This window comes from Myotis myotis, unplaced genomic scaffold (assembly GCF_014108235.1).
Source record: "Myotis myotis isolate mMyoMyo1 unplaced genomic scaffold, mMyoMyo1.p scaffold_m19_p_8, whole genome shotgun sequence".
NCBI lineage: Eukaryota > Metazoa > Chordata > Mammalia > Chiroptera > Vespertilionidae > Myotis > Myotis myotis.
In genome coordinates, this window is record NW_023416390.1 from 35652914 (window position 1) to 35673405 (window position 20492).

General features: G+C 54.4%; 1 protein-coding gene across 27 annotated transcripts in view; it reads right to left on the reverse strand.

Moving 5' to 3' along the window:
• The window catches only part of HDAC4 (histone deacetylase 4), a 257343-nt gene that overhangs the window by 4429 nt on the left and 232422 nt on the right, over nucleotides 1-20492 (reverse strand). For 17 of the 27 annotated variants that reach the window (XR_004969397.1, XR_004969400.1, XR_004969395.1 and 14 more), the window contains 6 exons: nucleotides 20302-20386; nucleotides 19227-19368; nucleotides 12541-12673; nucleotides 7743-7972; nucleotides 6569-6966; nucleotides 599-675 (listed from right to left, as the gene is read on the reverse strand). Coding sequence is in view for 8 of the 27 variants with exons in the window: in XM_036319828.1 (XP_036175721.1) it covers nucleotides 18806-18845; nucleotides 19227-19368; nucleotides 20302-20386 (267 nt within the window). In the remaining 19 variants the exon portion in view is untranslated. Of the gene's footprint in view, nucleotides 1-598; nucleotides 676-6568; nucleotides 6967-7742; nucleotides 7973-12540; nucleotides 12674-14258; nucleotides 18846-19226; nucleotides 19369-20301; nucleotides 20387-20492 lie in introns of those variants that run through there. The other 10 variants (XM_036319828.1, XM_036319827.1, XM_036319830.1 and 7 more) reach the window with 5 other exon arrangements.

The window sequence follows — 20492 nt, forward strand, 5'->3', positions numbered from 1 at the left end:
ACAGGCCAGGCTGAGGGACCCCACCAGTGCACAAATCTGTGTACCAAGCCTCTAGTTATTTATAAAGACAAATTAGACACTTGGACAAAAAAATAATTTTAATATTTCAAAGAAAAAGAAAAATTAATAGATCTCAGCACTTAAAGAGCACGGGCTGTGTACTTCCTGCTGACAGCAGCCCTCCCACTACATGAGGGTGTGGCCTTCTGTGCCAGCTGATCCAGGTGTTCAGTGTTTGTAAACATACCTCAGACAGAAACCCAGGGATCGTGGGAGTTCTTCCAACCGGCCCTGGCTGCATGGGGGGGCCATGGCAGGGCAGGAAGTCCACCCTGTTTTCAACTCCAGCTGCCCCACCGGCAGCAGCATGAGCCCTGTGGGGAGCCTGGTACTAACTGCGCTGGCTGCATAGCACTCCTGTCCTCTGTGGGACAGCCAAGAGTGTGGGCCCTGCTGTCTTCCCTCCAAACCGAATCCCATCACGCTGCAATGCAGGGTCCAGAGACCACCTCCCACCTCTGTGCACTGAGGCGAGCCCTGTATTCTGGGGACCCTTCACCAGGGTCCTGTGTGGCTCATCTATTCCCAGAGAACTGACCAGGAGCAACGAGGGTTGTCCTGCCGGGGAATTCAGCTGCAGCCTCAGTTGCACAGGCCATTTTTGGGTCACAGGATCTGCAATAAGAACACAGTATGCTTGATTGTGGACTCAGTTGTACATTTCAGAGTATTTGCTTCTCTGTGTACCGCTTGGGAGTCGGTTTTCTCTCACCCCCTCACCGAAGCTTCACTCCCAAGCAGCCCGTGAATTTCTGGGCTCTTCCTAAGATCCTGTGTCTGTGTGTGAGGTATGGACCCCACTCAGTTGCTGTAGATGATAAGAGCACCCAATATGAGAAGAAATGCATCCTTAACATTGGCACAAATATAATGTGTCAATAGGAGAAAACCCATCTCTCCACAGTAACCGCTGGTCATAAAATCTTATCTTAACAATTATGTTTCTATTCACACGCAAATCATCCCAGACAAATGTAGCAAGTTTAACACACATAAATGGAGGCACTTCTCTGAGAAACGAAATGCTTTCTTTCCCTCCATGTTGCACAGTGAGCCACATGAGGACACACGGAGTCAGGAGGAGTTTTGCGGCTTTGACCAGATAATGGTTATCATGATGCAGCCCTAACACTTCAAGGCTCCCAGGCAACATTTACAGTCAGTTGTAAAAGGCAGCCAGCAAACCTGCCCCCTCTAGTCCGGCATCACTTCTCGCTGCCTCCGAAAGGCATCTGGTTCCCTCCATCAGTCTTGCTCGTCCTGACAGCAGAACCCAGGACCTGCCTGCTCCAGGCCTGGCATAGAGAAGCTCTGGGGGCCCAGGAGCTGCCCAGGTGGTCGCCCAGTGACCTCCTCCACCCGCCCCCGAAGGCCCTCCCCTGGGGCTGTCCTGGGGCAAGACTGGGACCTCCCTGTGGTCCCCTTTGACTTTGTGTCACCGCAGATGGAAAGAGCCTGGGGAGGGGGTTCGGTTAAGCAGCTCCACTCAGGGCACCTGCCAGTCCTGCACCCCCACCCCACCCCACCCTCAGCAGTTGATCCTGCACCAAGTGGGGGAGGGTGGGGGAGGGGCGGCGGCCCAGCTTTCTGCTGCTTCCTGTGCTTTTCATAAAGGAGAAGAACACCATCCCCGTCTCCATCTGTTTTCTTTTTCAGATACAATCTATTTTAGGACAGAAGTATGCGCTCTGCTTCAGCACGCTCGCCTCCCCCAGCGCTTGGACGCGGCCTCCTCTGTGGGTGGCTGCAGCTGCGGCCGGCGCGTCCCTCCGCAGGCTTGGAGCTGGGCAGGGGTCAGGCCCTGGGACGCCTCCCGCTCTGGTGAGCCCAGGGGGAGCTCATAAATAACCGTGAGTGAGCCCGCAGGTGGCCCTCACCCCATCTCCCCCCCAGCTGCGGGACCCCCTCGGCCCTGGGGCAGCGTGCAGACCCTGGGATCCAGGCCCCGCTTCTGTCACTTTCTGTCTCCCCAGCGCCGGTGCAGACTGGGCTTCTCAACAACACGGATGGATTCCGAGACCCAAGCCTGAGGGCTGGTGCCCTTCTGCTTCCCAGGAAGAGGCCGAGTCAGAGCCATGTGATGCTTCAGGTGCCTTTGCCTCCAGCTGAGCTGGTTGCATGTCCCGGTGTGACAGCCATGGGCCCAGCCAGGGCGCCCTCCCTGTTAGCAGCCTCCCGACCCCGTCACTGTGGCTTCCGAGTGTCACTGCTCAGCAAGCTCTGCTCTCACTGCCACACTCAAGCCTGGCATCCAGCATGGCCTACAAGCCAGCTCCGCCGAGTCCAGTGGCTTAAAGCAAACGTTAGATTTTAGATCGTTAGATCCATGTTGGTGAGAGAAGAGAAAACGCCCCCTGGGGCTGTGTGACTGGGAAAGGAACTGCTCAGACCCTGACCCGCGACCCTCGCTGCATCTTCTCAGCCTGTTAGCGCTCTCCTGGGGGTCTGTCCTCGGGGGCGTCAGTCACCAGGAGGGACACTGTGCTGAGAGAAGGGGGACCCCCAATGCCAGGAGGACCTCAGACCACGCCCCCACCTGCCGCCCCACCCCCACCCCCACCCCCGCCCCAGCCTTGTCCTGTCTTCCTGGGACCCTGTGCAGCGAGACAGGAGCAGGATGGAGGGGGGAGCGTGAACCCATTCACAGCCGCGTGCTCTGAAATACTGGCAGGAGGCTTAGGACACGAGGAAATAAGAAAAAATGAAATCACAAAGGGCTTAGACAACAAATAAGAAATGAAAAGGAGGAACTGGCCCACGCTGCCCAGAAGAGGTGGAGGCAGCTCTGCGGGAAGAGCCGGACGCTCGCCCCCCAGACCGGCAGGGACGCCGAGCAGGAGGGCAGGGCTGGGGGGGTGGGGGGGTGGGTCTCCGCATGGGCCTCGGACTCCGGGGAGCCCTCCCTAGGGTGAGAGGAGGGCACGCCCCAGGGCTGACGACACTGATGCATCACGGACCCTGTCCCAGCCCCCGCGTCTGAGCTGTGCCACCGACACCCCAGCCGCCATCGGTCACATCAGCACCTTGTGGATGAGGTCCTGGTGACACGGGGCACTTCTTAACTTCTCAGACTTGCTGCCCGAACAGCGGCGCGTGCCACCGCTGCCATGAGGTCCTCCGGGCGCGGCGGCCAGCACAGGGGCCCTGCAGGTGGCCCCGCAGCCCTGGGAGGCCCCACGCTTGGGGTGGGACACTAGAGTGCAGCCATGGCCCTTCCCCTGCCGCCAGGAGTGTTCTATTCCAGGGCGACACAATCAGAACCACATGTTCCTCCAAACGCGTAGGGCCGAGGCCCGCCCTGCTGCACTGCTGCACTCCCTGCTGCCACCGGCACAGCCAGGACCGGGGCAGCCCGGTGACAGCCAGGCACAGAGATGCACTCAGGCCGGCTCAGGGCACAGGCGCAGGCGGCCCGGCCAGTGCTTCACCCGCCGGCTTCTCCTGGCGTCTGACTGCTCCTCCCTCTGTCCCTGTCACCTCGCCTGCCCAGTGTCCCCCCTCCCCCCCCCCCCTCATGGCCCCCAGCTCCAAGCAGGTCTCTCACTCTCTCAGCCCAGCTTCCCACTGGCTGACTCAGCCCCAGTTTCCCAAATTCCCAGCCAGGTCGTCCTCGTGAGCCAGGCTGTGGGGTCAGGGGGTCAGCACATTAGAGGTGTCCTCCGGACAAGGCACCACCGTGGTCCCCGAGCGCACAACCTGCAGCAGAGGCCCCCTGGGACGCTGGCAGGAGGCAGCCCCTCAGAAACGGCGGGCGAACCTCTTGTCCTGTCCCTTTGCTCCTCACCAGCCACCTCCAGCGTGGCCATTCTGCTGGCACCCCGAGCCCTGCAGTTTGCACCTTTGCCCTCCCTATTCAGACATGCCTTCTCCCAGCTGTGTCCTCACGTGGAGGAGGGGCGGGGGGCTCTGCGGGTCCCTGTTATTAGGGCACTAACCCCATTCATGAGGGCTCCACCCCCGGGACCCATCCACCTCCTACTATCATCACTCTGGGAGTTACAATGTCAACGTGCATTTGGGGGACACGGTGATTCAGACCACAGCAGGTGTACACCTCGGAGAGGCACTGTGAGTCACGTGGTAGGTCTAGTCCTTTTCTTAAATGTGCCCCAGGCATGAAACAGCGCTGGCCACCAACACGGCACCGAGCTAGGTGAACTGCGGACTGTGAGTCTGCTCTGTCCCTGACGGTTGCGAGAGCGACACCACCCACCGGTGTCCCTGGCCCGTTGCCGGGGGTCGTGAGGTAGCTTTTCTGCGCACACACTCTGTTGCTTTGGTCCTAGCTTTTCCTCACGCAGCATTACATTGTGAGAGGCATCTAGTTCAGGGGTGAAGAGCCGTGACTGTGTTGCGCTGCTGATTCGTGTCCCGTGCTATGAACACACCACATCCATTTTCCCCTGGAGTGTGCTAGGAGGACACCGGAGGCTTACGCAGCCCTCAGCCTGCACTGGACCAGTCGCTGTCCTTCTCCTCCTTCGGATCCTGTCCCCACAGATCGCTGTCGCTAGTGGGTAGCTCACCAGTGGCGATGGCTTCAAAGAGCAGTTGTTTGCATGTGTGTTTATGGTCTGTTCTTCACATTTTGGAGAGCCGCCCGCTGGTTCCCACAGGGGCCTTCCCTGTGACCTTCCCAGCCGCCGGGAGGAGGGTGGGTGGAGGCTCTGCATCCTGGTCGCCTGGGGGTTGTCTCTGATGGCAGCATTCCAGGGGGTGTGGAGGGCTGAGTGTATCCCCTCCTGACGGATGATATTCAGCATCTTTCCATGTGCTTATTAGTCATCGGTACGTATCCGTTGGTGAAATAGCTATTTATATCTTGCGCCCATTTTAAATTGGATTGTTTATCTTCTTTTGAAGTTGTAAAAGTTCTTTATTTATCCTGGACAAAAGTTCTTTTTTTTTTTTTTGTAAAGTATGTTTTTATTGATTTGAGAGAGAGAGAGTAAGGGAGAGGGAGAGAGAGAGAGAGAAAACGTCAATGAGAGTGAAACATCTATCTGCTGCCTCCTGCACGCCCCCTACTGGGGACTGGCCCTGCCAGCAGGCATGTGCCCTGACCGGGAATCCAACCAGTGACCTCTTGGTTCGTGCTCCACCGCTGAGCACACCAGCTGGGCTAGACACAAGTTCCTTACCAGATACACCATTTGTAGCTCTTTTCCCCAAGTGTGTGGCTTGTCTTTTCATTCTTTAATGATGTCTAGTGACATGCAAATGTTTTCATCTTGATGAAGTCCAATCCGTCATTGTTTCTTTTATGGATCATGCTTTTAGTGCCACATTTAGGAACATCTTGCCTAAGCCAATCTCCCCAACATTCTCTCCTAAGAATTTAAAATTAGGTCTGTAACCCACTTGGTGAATGCTGCGAGGCGAGGGTCTAATTCATCTTCTTGCCTGTGGTGGCTGCGTGCCCAGCACCATTGGTTGAAAGGACCCTTCATGTGTTGGTTTTCCTGGGCAGCTTAGTTGAAAATCAGGTGACCATAAATGCAAGCATTTATTTATGAACTTTAATTTTTAGTCCATTAATCTGTGTCTTCCCTGTGCTAATAGCCATGATTACTGCAGCTTTAGAACAAGTTTCAAAGTCTGATGGTATAAATGCTCCAATTTTGTTCTTTTTCACAATTGTTTTTGATATTGTGAGTCCTTTGCATTTCCAAGTAAATTTTATGGTCAGTTTGCCAATTCTTACCCCCACCCCGGCCCACCTCCTCACCCACCCCCCAAAAATCCTGAGATCCTTCTAGGGTTTTGCTGACTCTACAAACCACTTTGGGGAGAAGTAGCCTTGAGTCTTCCAGTCCTTCGTCATGGGTGTCTCTCCAGGTTCACGTCTCCCTGCTTCCTCTCAGCAGTGTTTTAGCTTTTAATGCAAAAATGCTGCACTTCCTTCGCTGGGTTTATTCTTACGTGTCTCTCTCTGTTTTGATGCCATTGTGAATAGAGTTGTTTTCTGTTTGTTACTAGTTTCTAGAAATACACATGACCTTTGTATGTTGATCTGTTACCCAGTCCCCTTGCTGAACTCATGTATTAGCTGCTTTAAATTATAAACACTCTTTCCCACAAACCAGGACATTTACCTATTAATACTTATTCATATGTGTTTCCAGTAAAACAGGAGAGAAAATACCAGCAGTATGCCGATCATGTTGATAAACGGAAGCGAGTATAGGAAGTAATGTTGATTCAAATAAACCGAACACAAAACAGCGCCCGCACACACACACACACACACACACACACACACGCACACACACGCACACACACACGCACACACACACACGCACGCACACACGCACACACACACACATGCACACACACACACAAGCACACGCACGCACGCACGCACGCACACGCACACACACACGCGCACACACACACGCGCACACACACACACGCACACACACACGCACACACACACGCACACACACACACACGCACGCACACACACACACACGCACACACACACCGATGGGAATCTCTCGAGACGGACCTGAACCAGGTACACAAAGTGGTGTCTCTGGGAGGGGAAGCGGAAAGCCTTCGGAGCTGCGTGGAGCTGGTGCAACGAGGTTAAAATGCCGGGAACCCAGACAGCAAGGCAGCCTCCCCCACGGCCGGTAGGCCACGTGCAGAGACTGCGGGGGGTCCGGGCGTGTCTAAGAGGCAGGCAGGACGCGGTGTTTCTGAAGAAACAAAGTCCAGCTTCAGGAAGGAGCAGCGGCAAATATGTGGCTGGTTTGCTCCTCGAGACTTTTGCCAAGTTTTGGAAGGAGGGGGATGCTATTGCAACACCTGCAGCCATGGAGGGACAGAGCGCCTTCCACCTCCACGGGCACGTCCTCTGGCTCGCCGCCGCTCAGCTCAGCAGGTGGCCTTTGGAAAGAGGACCTGCAGTGGAAGAAAACACGTGGAAAGGGTCTGGCAGAGTTATCAGCTGTTGCTATGTCCCCCTCTCCCCGCAAGCCTCTCCAACTGCACAAAGGTTGGCCGGCCCTCACTGTCGGGGAGGCACGGGTGGAAAGTCCTGCATTTAAAGGCCAGGACCCCCCCTCCCCCCAAAGCCTGTGAAAGGCCTTGAGCAATTTTAAATTCTTCTGTCTGGAAAGTTGCAGAGAATGAGGTGCAACTATCCAAGAGGTGATCCCGCTGGGGGCCATGGGCGTAGCCGGCAGCTTTGGGACTAGGGACAGCCTGTAACTGAGGGTCTTAACCTCTGGGAGCCCCGGCTTATTCTGCAAAGAATGACGCCTGCTTCTCAAGACTGCTGGCAGTTTTAATTGAGTCAAATATCTAAGCATAATTGTAGCCCCGGGAACATCATTATCCCCAGTGAATCAGAGCTTATTACAGTCTCAGGCTGAGGCACTGGAAGCACAGGGCCCTGACCGAGTGAAGGCCACGGGGTTGGCCAAGCGCCAGGGAGTACGAGGACCACGCCATTTAGGGACTGAGGCGCGGGGTGCTCACCTTCCAGGAAGGAGCCCTGGGGACCTGTGGTCTCGGAGCTCACTCTGTGCTGACCTCACCGACCTCACCGGCCACTGCCACGGCGGCCGGTGCTCCTTCTGCCCGCCTCGCACTGGCCCAGGGTGGCTCCTTCCTCCTTGCTGTCCTGCGGCCCCCGGGCCCCAGCTCTGCTCTGCTTTCTCTCTAGCACGTCTCACCTTCCACCACCAGAGTGTGGGCCCCTCCATCAGTCTCTCCTCCATCCAGACAGTGCCCAGCACCCGGCAAAGCCACACCGAGTGAATGAGAGATGAGTGTTGAGCTGCGGGGCCACCAAGAGAAGAGCCACTGCTGGGTCCAGGGGCACCTTCAGTCCAGAGCCCCCCAGGTGTCCTCATTGCCCAGAAGTCAATGCTGCTCCCAGAGGCGGTGGGCTCCACGCGGCGTCCTGCAGGAAAGGACTCAGAACTCAAAGAATGCACCCAAAGGTTGCTTTGCGATGGTGGGGGATGGTTTGACCTCCATCCTCCTCTAATCAGGGTCAGGGCTTGGGGACTGAGAGGTGGGTAGGGGCCAAGGGTGAGGGGTGGGCAGCTGAATACTACTGCAGTTCCTGGAATCACCAGCAGGTGGTGACAGGGTCGCACCAGCCTCCCCAGGAAGCCAGAGCCGGTGGGGGGCTCCCGCCCAGCCCCTGCTGTCCCCACTGTCCCCAAACACTGCACCCGTCTTCCCTGTGGCACCTGCTGGCGGATGAAGTCTCCCCAAACTTCAGAAAGCCTGGGGAGTCCAGAGTGTCCAGCCTCCCTTGTCCCTGTTGAGGGCAGGGAGGGTCCCATGACTCCCACCCCCAGGCCGAGAAGCCTGAAGCAAACCACCCCCCTCCCCCCCACCCTCGGCTCCTGGCAGTGAATTTTCAAGTCCATCAGATCACGTTAACAACGTATGAAAGTGTTTTCACACCTGGTCAAAGGAACTGGATATATTTAATTATAAAAAACTGCCTGGAGCCGATGACATTAATCTGCACTCCCGGAGGCCTTGTCCCCAAGCCAGCGTTTATGGGGGTTAGACTGGAACTGGGCATTAGCAGAGCCCAGTCCAGGGAGGCGCTGTGGCTTCCCACGGTCCTCAAAGCCAGGGGAGGCAGCAGAGACTGGGGCCCAGTCACCCAGACACGGACCTGCCAGGGCAGGACCTGCACGCAGTCTCAGGCCCCTCTGCCACGTGGCCTGAACATTTCAGACACAGAAGATGGGAAGCACTGTTCCTCCAAACCTGCATCACGGGTTTCTGCAGGGCCTCACATGGGCCCTGGGTGGGTCATGTGCTCCTGTTCCTGGGGTCCCTGTCTTCTCCTGATGGGACAGACCCTGTAGGCTGGCCATGCACATCCTTGGTGAATGCACAGCCCGGGTCTGGCCTCTGCCTAGCATCCAGGCTGCTTCAGGACAGGGTTCCCTTCTGGGCACACAGCAGGGGCTCACAGCACCCAGGAGCAGGGACCCTGGGCACCAGCAGGGACCCCGCCACGAGGAAGGGGCTGGGACCACCTGGCTGCTGGCTTCTCCTCTGCTGCCCTGTTCCTGGTTCTCTCTGGCTGCCATCGATCATGTCACAGCCCCCTCAATGTGAGGGCCGCCGGGGGAATAGGGACTGAGCCCCTCTGTCCTGCAGGGGTTCTGGATGGCCCAGCGTTCACGGTGCCCCTGCCCCCAGGAACTGCTTTGAGCTCATCTAACCACACTGAGCATCTTACTAACAATGATGTTCTGTTGCATAACACAGAACATACGATAGGGTAATGACCATAGTGATAAACGCCACCATGGCCGGGAGCCCACTCCGTGCTCGGGCCCTCGGCCTAGGTGCCCTCACACCAGTCCTGCACGGTGGTCGGGTGCATCACCCCAAACCTTGGCCTGGGAAGCTGAGGGCGCCCCCATAGTGGCTCTGCCAGGCAGATGTCCCCACCCTGGCCCCTCAGGACAGTGGGACAGGATGCCCTTCTGGTTCTGGGGGTCAGAGGGGTATATGCTAGAGAATACCCAACATTCCACACTTCCCTTTAGAACAGCTACAGGATTCCTTGAGGAGACCGCTCTGTGGGCAGAGTTGGGAAAGGGCGTCTTCCTAGTGTAAATGTGATGTCGTCAACACACCCTCCGTCAAGGAGAAACCATTGTCCACCTGCATTACTTCAAGGCAACTCCACCCCTTTCCTCCTCAGGGGATCTTCAAAGGCAGGGCTTTGAGTTCTGTTCACCTTGCACATGATGCCTCCCAGTACACACAGCGCCAGCTGGTGACAGTGGCCCCCCCCCTCCCCCCGGCCTAATGCAGCTGCCAGGCACTGAGCACTGGGCACCCACCAGCTCCCAATAGCTATTTCCAGGTGTTTCCAAGTTCGCATTAAATGCTGCTGCAATGAGCATCTCTGTGCAGAAACTGTTTCCTGTCATTGGATTTATGTCCTTGGGACGGATTCCCAGAAGGGAAGCTACCAGATTGAGGCACAGTAATCTGTCAGGTTCTTAACACCTTGTCTCACGTCTGTCTCTGGCCAGGACCGTCCCACCTACATGTGCGCACACTCCCTAGCAGTGGCAGGCCGAACCATTTAAACATATGCAGGTCCTGAACAGTGCTTCTCCCTCGGGGATGTGTCAGATGGCCCACAAGCCTTCTAGTTTTCTCCAGGTTTATTGAACAACTAGAGGCCCAGTGCACAAAATTCGTGCATGGGGGTGGGGGAGTCCCTCAGCCAATCCTGCACTCTCTCACAATCCAGGACATCCCTCTTGCAATCTGGGACCGCTGGCTCCTAAATGCTCGCCTGCCTGCCTGATCGCCCCTAACCACTCTACCTGCCTACCTGATTGCCCCTAACTGCTCACCTGCCTGCCTGATCATCCCTAACTGCCTCTGCCTCAGCCCCCGCTGCGCAGCTTTGTCTGGAAGGACATCCGGAAGGTCATTCAGCTGTCCAGTCTAATTAGCATATTATGCTTTTATTATTATAGACTAGTGGCCCAGTGCACAACATCTGTGCACATTAAAAGGGAATTAATTAGCCAAAACCGGTTTGGCTCAGTGGATAGAGCGTCGGCCTGCGGACTGAAAGGTCCCAGGTTTGATTCCGGTCAGGGGCATGTACCTGGGTTGCGGGCACATCCCCAGTAGGAGATGTGCAGGAGGCAGCTGATCGATGTTTCTCTCTCATCGATGTTTCTGACTCTCTGTCTCTCTCCTTTCCTCTCTGTAAAAGGTCAATAAAATATATTTAAAAAAAAAAAAAAAAAAGGGAATTAATTAGAGGGGGAGGGAACGCGAGCCTCATCTCTCCGGGCTGGCACAGAGGGTGGGGACAGTCTGCTGATTGGTTGTTATGTGACAGCATCCCAACCAATTTGCATGTTATCCTATTATTAGTTAGATTGTATCATCTGTGACTTGTCTGTTCATGACCTTAAACATTTGCATGAGCTTTGTGTGGGCTGTAAGGGCTGGCTCCCTGCTGGGCTGGCTTCTTGGTCTGCTTGGTAAGGTCAGTGTAATTAGTTTGGAAGTTTTAATATTTCATTAAGTCATTCACCAATGATCTTTCTTTGTGGTGTTATTTCTACTGCTTCTTTTATGTTTAACTTTTTCCATTGCAAGAAAAAACAAAAAGAGGGAAAATCTAAAGACTAGAAGACATTTGAAGCTTAAAACAGGTAAGGATTAGCACCAAATGTATTTTAAAACTCTTGACTTCCTAACTCCGACAGCCAAACAGGCAAAGGGGCCAAGACGGGGCCTGTCACTCAGCCAGGTGATTACAGATCTCTTAGGTATTTACTTATTTATTTTTAAAATGTTTAATATTTTTTTTATTGATTTCAGAGAGGAAGGGAGAGGTAGAGAGAAACATCAATGACAAGAGAGAATCACTGATTAGCTGCCTCCTGCATGCCCCCTACTTGGGATCAAGCCACAACCCAGGCATGTGCCCTGACCAGAATTGAACCTGTCCACAGGCTGACACTATCCACTGAGCAAACCCAGCCAGAGGTTTTAGTCTCTGGGAGAGTAGGAGTGAACCTCACAGTCTCAGACCTGGATGCTAGTTGATGCAGCAGATAAGCTGGCAGGATGAGTGTCATGTCAGCAAGAGAGTCAGGGGCGTGCACAGCGGCAGGATCATTCCAGCTCCCATGCTGAGACCAGAGGGGTGAAAGGCAGAAGAGGGTGAAGGGTCCAGATGAGAGAGGGTGCGGGGCCAGGAGAGGGGGCTGATGAATTATGAATAGAGAAGCCAGCAGGATCTGCAGATGAACCAGAGCAACATGCCCATGAGAAGGTGGTCAACCTCATGTGAAGTGGTGAACTGAAGTGAGAGGAGGGGAGGGGAGGGGAGGGGAGGAGAGTTTTGGGGAGGTGAGAGGAGGGGAGGGGAGGGGAGGAGAGTTTTGAGAAGGTGAAGTGAGGGGAGGGGAGGGAGGTTGTTCGGGCAGCTTCTATGACCGTCTCCAAGGTCTCTGCCCCTCGTGCATGTGCTCCTTGCAATCTTCTCCCCTGGAGTCTGCACTGGCCTCTTCTGGCTTCTAAGCTACAGAATGTGGCAGAAGTGAGGGCGCATCGTTTCCACGACCAGGAATGAGAGGACCGTGGCTCTGTGTCTTGGGGTGCTGTCTCTTAGGTGTCCCTGCATGACTTGCTTGGGAGTGCCAGCTGCCCAGTGTGTGCGCGTGTGTGTGGAGGGGCCTTCGGAGCAGTCCATAGTGAGAGGGAAGCAAGGGGAAGGGCTCCCACAGCAGGTGTGTCCTCAGAAGTGCTGGAACCTGAGATAGACCCTGAGCCACAGGCATCTACCATGGAAACGTCTGTAAAGCTGCGAAGTGAGGGGTCGCCTGTACACAGCAATAGAGGTAAGCAGCGAGCATGCAAGTGGAAACAGGATACCCCACTCACCAGGGCGGCTGCCATGAGAAAGCAGGGCAGCAAGTGCTGCTGCTGCCGTGGGAAGCGCCTTACCCAGTCAGTGCCCTGCGTGTGGAAACGCACAGATGCGGGGAGCAACCGTTCTCACAGTGCTGACACCAGTTGACCAGCAACTCCGCTCAGACGCCGCCACGGGTGCAAGGACACACGGGTGCTCGCTTCAGTGCTATCAGGGGAGAAAAATGGGCAACAGCTTGCACATCTATCCAGAGGGATGGGTGTAGGCTGTGCACAGTCAGCAACGACACGGCACACAGCACGTCCAATGAATAACCCAGTGGGTGACCGTCCATGTGGACGGATCTCAGTGACACGCTTCAGAGAAGAAGGTGAGAGCAAAACGTTACTTACAGTACATCGCCATGTACTATAAATATATACATTAGAAACACCAAGATTTACTTTAAAATATATGTACTTATTGGTTTGAGAGAGGAAGGGAGAGGGAGAGAAAGAAACATCAGCGATGAGAGAGAACCATTGATCGGCTGCCTCCTGCACTGGGGATGGAGCCCACAACTCGGGCATGTGCCCTGACCAGAAATCGAACAGTGACTTCTTGGTTCATACGTCGACCCTCTACCACTGGGCCACACCGGCTGGGCCAAGATTTACTTTTATAGAAGCAGTGGCACAAATGCAGAAACATGGACAAGAGGTGCACATACCACTTTCGGGGCAGGTTCCTCCCAGAGGCGGGGGAGTTCTCTCTGCAGTGTGGTTGTGGAATTTCATACTCTCTCAAGGTAGGAAAGTATCAACACTTTGTAATATACATTAAAAAGTCACTTTGAGATAAAATGACCCAAAAGATGTGTCACATAAACCTCGATTCTAATAAACCTGAAGCAGCCCCCAGGAGCCTCCTGGCCCGAGAGCTGGAAATACTTGTAGTCGTTTTCAGAAATGAGAACTGTAAGAATAAGATCCTCTCGTTTGGGGTAAATTGATAAATACATTCTCATAAACATCCACCTTAAGCCTGAAGAGGCCCTCAGTATATTGTAGCCTCTCAACAGCTGCCATCCCGTTTGGCAGGGAGAATATGTAACCACCCCCAGCCCCCAGCTCCAGGCCCCCAGCCCCGTGTCCGACTCCAAGCACTCCTGTTCTCCAGGCTGCGGCTTGGCAGCTGTGCTGTCAGCTTGGGTGGCTATGCTCCACATACCTCATTCTGTGGCCCATTCTAGGGGGGGGGGGGGGGTTTGTTTCAGGGAGCAAACTTGGGAGGGGGTATTGTATGCAGAATGTTCGAGTACCTTGGGTGGCAGCTGTGAAAGGAGAGATAAGAACCGGACTTGGTAGAGGGACAGTGGCTGTGCAGTGGGCAGCAGCACCTTGGACAGGCCCCAGGAGTGGGCTAGAACCACATGTGGCGGCCCAGGAGGCCGCCTTTACCCATCTGTCACCCCAGTAGGTAGTTCCAGGGCTGGGCAGCCAAGGAGGATGGTGGCATGGTCTGGGGGTGGCAGTGTGTTGCTCGGCGGAGGTTGTGGTTGGGAGTTTGCAGATTGTGGGGGTGGGGGGGAGGCGGGGGGCATGTGCCCAGCTGGGGGAAAGGGCAGAGCCTAGGCTCTTGGGCCTTGTCTTCCTCTGAGATCATGTCCAGCTCACCTCCCCAAAGTTTGGAGAGAGAACACTGCAAGGACTACAGGTACCCCCCATCCCAGGCTGAGTGCAGGCGGGCCAGCCCTGCGGGCCCTGGCCCACGAGCCAGCAAGGACAAGAGCACACAGGCAGAAACCAGAGGCGAGAGGGCAATGCATGGTCTTTATTGACACCACAAGAGTAACAAGTTGTATGACGAGGTACAAGAACTGGGCACCAGGGGAAGTGGAGGTGGGGTCGGCCTTCAGGACATTGTCAGCTGATGCAGATCCACCCAACAGAACAAAATGAGAACACTTCCGACCCCACTGAGCGAAGGAAAGACCCCCTGGGAGGTCCAGACAACCGGACAACTGTTGAAGTTACAGAGGAAGCAGGCGGCCGCTCCCAGCAGGCACAGGCGTCAGGTGGAGGCGGTGGCGCGGACCACCGGGCCTGTGCCGAGCTCTCGGTGAACAGGGTCGGCCCCGCTTATGTGTGTGTTCTGTGTGTCATTCTCAGAAGTGGGAAAAGAGCCTCCAGCACGGAGCACACACACCAAGAAACAAACAGAAGCGTCACTTCGTTTCTTTCCATAGGAGACGTTTAATCATGTCAGAGACAAAGCGAGCTGAGCGAGGAGCCAGCTCGGCTTCGTTACAAGGAAGAAATGGGTTCCTGTCGGTACAAAGTAGAACCTGAAACCACAGTGCTCGCACAGCTCACGACGGCGTAAAGTGAAATCTTAGCCATACACCATCTAAAAGGAATAAAAAGCCAACGCGCTGTGCGGAAAGGGCGCTCTGGCCCACCGGTTCTCCATCGGTTCGAACGGCCATGGGGCCAGGGGGGCAGTGCTCACCTCAACCCCCCCCCCCCCCCCCGCCCGAGAAGATAAAGGAAACAAAGGAAACAAAACAAAACAAAACTCCTCCAAATCAAATGAAGAGACAGGCAGTTCACTTGAACTCCGCGTAGTTCCCCTAGAACACTGTTCCCACATAAATACAATAAACTTTATTATTGGTATGTCACAAGTGTTAGATAAACTTTGTTTCTTAATATGACAAATGTTTAAGTAGTCCTTTTTATTTCTCTTACAATAAAAAGTACAATTTCTTAAGAATAAGTTCAATAAGACGCAAACGTTCCCCCCTCTCCTCCAAGGGTTTGTTACGTTACAGAAAAATCTCCATCTTTTGAGTCAGCAAATGTCACGAGAGGGGAACACAAAGGCATTTTTCTTCTCCCCCAAGCTGCCGAGTTCGGCGTGCAAATCTGTGTACAATATAAAGACATGCCGGCCGTACAGTCATGCAACCTCCGGGTGTAGGAAACTTAAAAAAATATACTCATATATATTTATATATATATATTTATATATGTATCAATGCCCATAAAACACGTGGGCCCAAAAGTCTACAAAAAGAATGGAATGAGCACATGGCTGTGACCAGGAAAGGAGGAATGTTCCGATGGGAAATTGAAAACAACCGACTCTGAGGCTGGCCACCCAGGCTCACAGTGTCAGACCGACACAAAGGGTCCTTCCTCTGGAAACAGACTTTTAAAAGAAAGAAAAACTGAAACACCTTGACAAAGAGGCCCTTTGGAAGCCGGGTACAGTCCCGGATGGCCGCCTGCTGGTGGGGCTCAGACGCGTCGTGGCCGGAAAACTGAAAGGGCTGGGTGACACCCGGGCCCTGCGGCAGCAGTTTCCGGTGAAGGGCTATAAAGTGCTCACTTGCTGACCCCGGCCTGTGCCTCAAGGACTTTGCAAAGGAAGAAAAGGCTAAGGTCCAAGGACCAAAGAGGGAGGGCTGAGGGGCCCTCCTTCACGCAGGGTCCTGCCCACACTTGGCAGGCCCTCCGCCATCTGCCCTGGACGGTGGCCGTGGAGAGGGGCTGAGTGTCTTCACAGAAAAGAAAGGCTACATGGCTCTGCTTTCTGCACGTCTGTGAAGCTGGAGTGAGCTGACAAGCGAAACAGGCTCCCTGCTGGGCCTATCTGCAGGGGTGCCTCTGTGAGCGGAAGTAAACCCCCAGGGAGAATGTGGCCACCAAGAGGTCCGGGCCGTCTGATCATCTGTAAAAAGGTCAGATGATGCATTCCTTCCGAGAGCCAGGGCTGGCAGAGCAGGCAGCAGGGTCCCCGGAGGATCTTGAGAAGGGAGCCGAGAAGGCCGAGAGCCACCAGCGGGGCCCTGCACTGCTCTGCGCCACGCCAGGAAGGATGGCACTGATCCCACCTGAGCTTCTCCTGCCAAGTGGGCCGCAGGGCAGAGTGGCCAGCAGGGAGAAGCGTCAAACGTACCCCAAGACCTTCCTGTCCTGCCTCAACCCACTGTCCTATTTCTGACCAACAGCATCCCCATGACCAAGCCAATCCAAGAATTTGGATTCCTTTGGTCAACACCTGGCTGTGTCAGTGGCTCTCTCAGAAGCTACCCTGTAAATGTCCCCAAACTCAGAGACTTGGCTGGGGTTCCCTCCTGTGGGCATGCTGTGTCTGCACTTTCCCCCACGAGTCTGAACTCAATACACACTTGGGAATGAAAGCGGTGGCTTCAAGTTCTGAAAATAAGTTACCAGTAAAAAGTGACGTTCCGTTTCTGTCAGAGAAAAGGAGCAAAGGCTGGCTGTGCTGCTCAGGAGTCTGGTGTCCCCACAGCTCACCAGGCAGCAAGGGCCAGGCCATGTGGCTGCAGCGGAAAAACCTGGGCTGGTGCCGGGCCATGCATTGCTGACATGCTTAAAAGGTCTTTGGAAAACTGAAGCTAGTCTGACGATGTGGTCAGAGAAGTTTAAATGAGAGTTTCAGGAAGCTGACGGCCTGCGGTGTCTGGCAAGTCACCGTTCAGTGTCACGAGTGGCCCTCTCCACACTTGCCACAGAGGGAAACACACCACCCGGTAATACTACTGGCGAGGCAGGAGCAGCCCGCCGCTACCAACAGCCCAGATCCACCCCACAGGCGACGCTCTTTCTGAAAATAAACTCCAATGGCAGCAGTTCCGTGCACAGAAAACTGCTCACCATACAAACAAAAGTGAAAACAATAAAAAACACGTTGAAAGTTAAAAAAATGTACAAGAAGAATTTAGAAAGGAAAAAGGTTTAGACATTATTACCATTCAGAAAACTGCTAAATGGTGAGAAAAAAATGTGAAATTCACAAAACAATGCTTATTCAGGATCTTTTTGTGAAAAATTCATACAAAAATCAACAGCAAATTTATATTCCTTGCTATAAAAACTCATTAGGTACATATGTGGGTGGAGGTGTGGAACGGGAGGGGTCTGTTAGAAAATAATTAAAATGAAATACAAACGTGTGGTAGTTGCCAGTGGCGAATGTGCTGGCGATCTGAAATCGATCCAATCTGACTTCAAACTACATGAGTTCAAACTAGATCCCTTTCCGTAAGCACCTTGGTAGCTAATTCACAAGTCGCTCGTTCCCAGGGGCCTTGACAACCTGCATTTTATATATATATACATATATATATATGTATATATATATATATTTCTTCTATAAATGCATTATAAATATTTTATCAAGATTTCATAAGAATCAAGTTTCTTAGCTTGGAATACAGTGGAATATATATTATACATATATATATTTATTTATACCTAAAATTTAAGCAATACTTCATGCTACTTGCTTTTAATAAAAAGCATTCCAACCGTAACACTGAAGGTGTGCCTAGGACATGCTTCACAGCCAATGGAGATGCTCAATTGTTATATGATGTATGAGAAAAGAACACTTTGGATTCATTTAAAATTTGTTGGACTTCAAAAATCCCAACAGTATTTGCCACTTTTTGGGAACTACCTCCATTTTTCTTACACAGCAATAAAGCAAAATGAGGGCGGCAGGTTGGCAGCCCTCTGGAGCCGCCGGCCGCGGCCTGCGCCTGCTCTCAAAGCCCTGGTCAGCACGGGGCAGCCTCCTGCCCCACGGGCACTGCTAGCCCCACCAGCCACAGGACTATCCCATCAATTCCTGCTGTTTATTTTTTTCTTAAGGCATTGTCCCTCAGACTTCAGAATACCCAGCCACAAAAATCCATCAGAGCAATAAAAAAAAGGCACAAACTTGCATCTTCCGATGGCTTTGAGAAAGCAAAGCCAGCTCCTGCAGGCTCACATTTCCATTTTTGTCCACTTTTTTTTTTAAATGCTCATCCACTCTGTCCCCCACCCGGCTGCAAACCCCACCGCACACCGCTCTGGTTCACAGAGGCAGGCCAGAGCGATAGAAAACGTTCTCTTTAAAAAGAAAGCTACAAGATGAGTGGTTTACACGGAGACTGTGGAATTGTGGGTAATTAATCATCAAACTTTAAGCACCAGTTTTGATCAAGTTTGTTTTGTATTGTTAGATCTTTGATTTTCATGTTCTTTTCCTCGTGTCAGCTGAATCGGGCAACTCTGCCACGAGTTGCCGCAGGCTTCCTCCCTCTTCGGCATCCCTCAGGGGGGCCGAGGGCGAGCCTGGTGCCCTGCATGTCGGTGTCTGCTCTTCCCGGCGTCTGTCCCGGGTTCTGTGTAAGGCTGCCCTGCCCGGTGAGACCTGGGGTCTGGGCCCCTGGTGTGCCTGCGGATTCTGAAAGAACGCCTGGCAGGATGCAGAGAAACAGCAACTTTTCTTGGCGGAGCTTCAAGACAGACAGACAAACAAGAGTCGCAGCCGTGGGCACGGTTACAGGGGCGGCTCCTCTTCCATGGGCTCCTCCTCAGGCCTGTGGCAGTGCCCCAGGGGGAGCACAAAAAGGCACACAGCAGAGAAGAGAAAGGACAGACGGAGGGTTAGAGGCAGCATTGCAGGGCCTTCTCTACCTGTCCTCCGCCCCTCTTCCTCCAACAGGACTGCTCCCCTGCTCCCCCACCCACCTCCCACCTTCAATTCCCGGCTCCTGACCAGCTGTTACTGGGCCACCTGCTCAGGGATAAATGCTCCCCCCTACACTGGAAAGACTGTTGGATGGGGACACCTGCTCCCCATGCCCTTGAGGGCCTATGTGGAGAAGCCTCGGGCCTCTGATGCAGGAGCTGAGACTCCTAGCTCCTTCAGAACGCGTCCCCTCCATGCAGTGCCGCAGGCCAGGCCCTGCAGGGCTCACCTCTTCTCAGCAGGCTTCACACCTACGGACAGGGAGGCCATGGCGGTGACTGTCTCGGCTTCTTCATTCTCGCGCTTCTGGGCCTCGACCAGGGAGTAGGCCACGGTGGAGGGGAGGCGCTGCAGGGAGCGCCAGTACTGGCCTGGGCGAGGGAAGTGCTGGTTACAGACGCCACGGGTCTGGGCCCAGCAGGCTCTCCATGACCCTATCCCTGACTCTAGCAGGCGGGGGCATGGGAAGACTGCCACCCAGTGTGGAGGGGGCTCCCAACTGGACCTTCCAAGACCATGGGGGTGTCCCTATGAGGCTCAGAGTAAGGGGACCTTGCAGGGAGGGCTGGGCCTGGCCCAGACACAGCCTCTCAGTGTTTTCTGGCACCCAGGGGTTCTCATCAGGGCAGGGGGATAGCTCAGCTCCAAGGCTAGGAGGGACCCAACACCCGTGGAGGACACACAGGTGAGACCCCTGGTTCCCACCCACCTAGACGGACAGTCTCCACAGTTTGGGCCATCCCAAGGACCCAGGACAAACTGAGCTTTGCGACCAGGAGAGGGCACTGCCAGCTCACCTGAGACAGGTGTGCTGGCATGAGTCACCTGGCTGTGTGCCAGCTCCCTGGGTCCCCAGAGCCTGATGTTGGAGGGGAAGTGCTAGGAAATAGGGGGCCCTGCACTCTCCAGAGTTTGCAGGGAGGCCCTGCACCCCCCACTGAGTCTGCAGGAGGGGTGGGGTTCTCGGGCCAGGGAAGAGACCAGACCTGAGGACACAGTTCACGACCTGGCCCCACCCTGCTAGCTGGGGGCCTGGAGCAAGTGACTTCACAGCCTCCTGGAGGCAGGCACTTCTGTGACATGAGCTGAGACACACTGTAGTGGATTGCGGCGAGCACATGGGAGTTCAACAAGAGTCTCCAGCAGCTCATCAAATCTGGCTGAAAGCCAGGCCTGTCTTGTAGGCCCAGGAAGCAGCTGGCAGTGACATGAGGAGCCCAGGGCGGGGACTTGGGGCTGGGAGTCCTGTACTCTCCCTCCCACAGGAACATTTCCCAGCTGGAGACCTGGCCCAGACAACTTACTGTGAATCTCAATGACCTTCTCCATGGACCGGACAGCGTTGGCATTGGGTCTCTGCTGTAAAACCTTCTCTGGGAGAGGATCGAGCTGCAAAAGACGTGTGACTGTATGGTTAATATAACCCCGTGCACGTCAGGGCGGGCTGTTCACAACCAGCACTTGTGTCTTGAGCGCACTTGCCAACAGCGAGGAA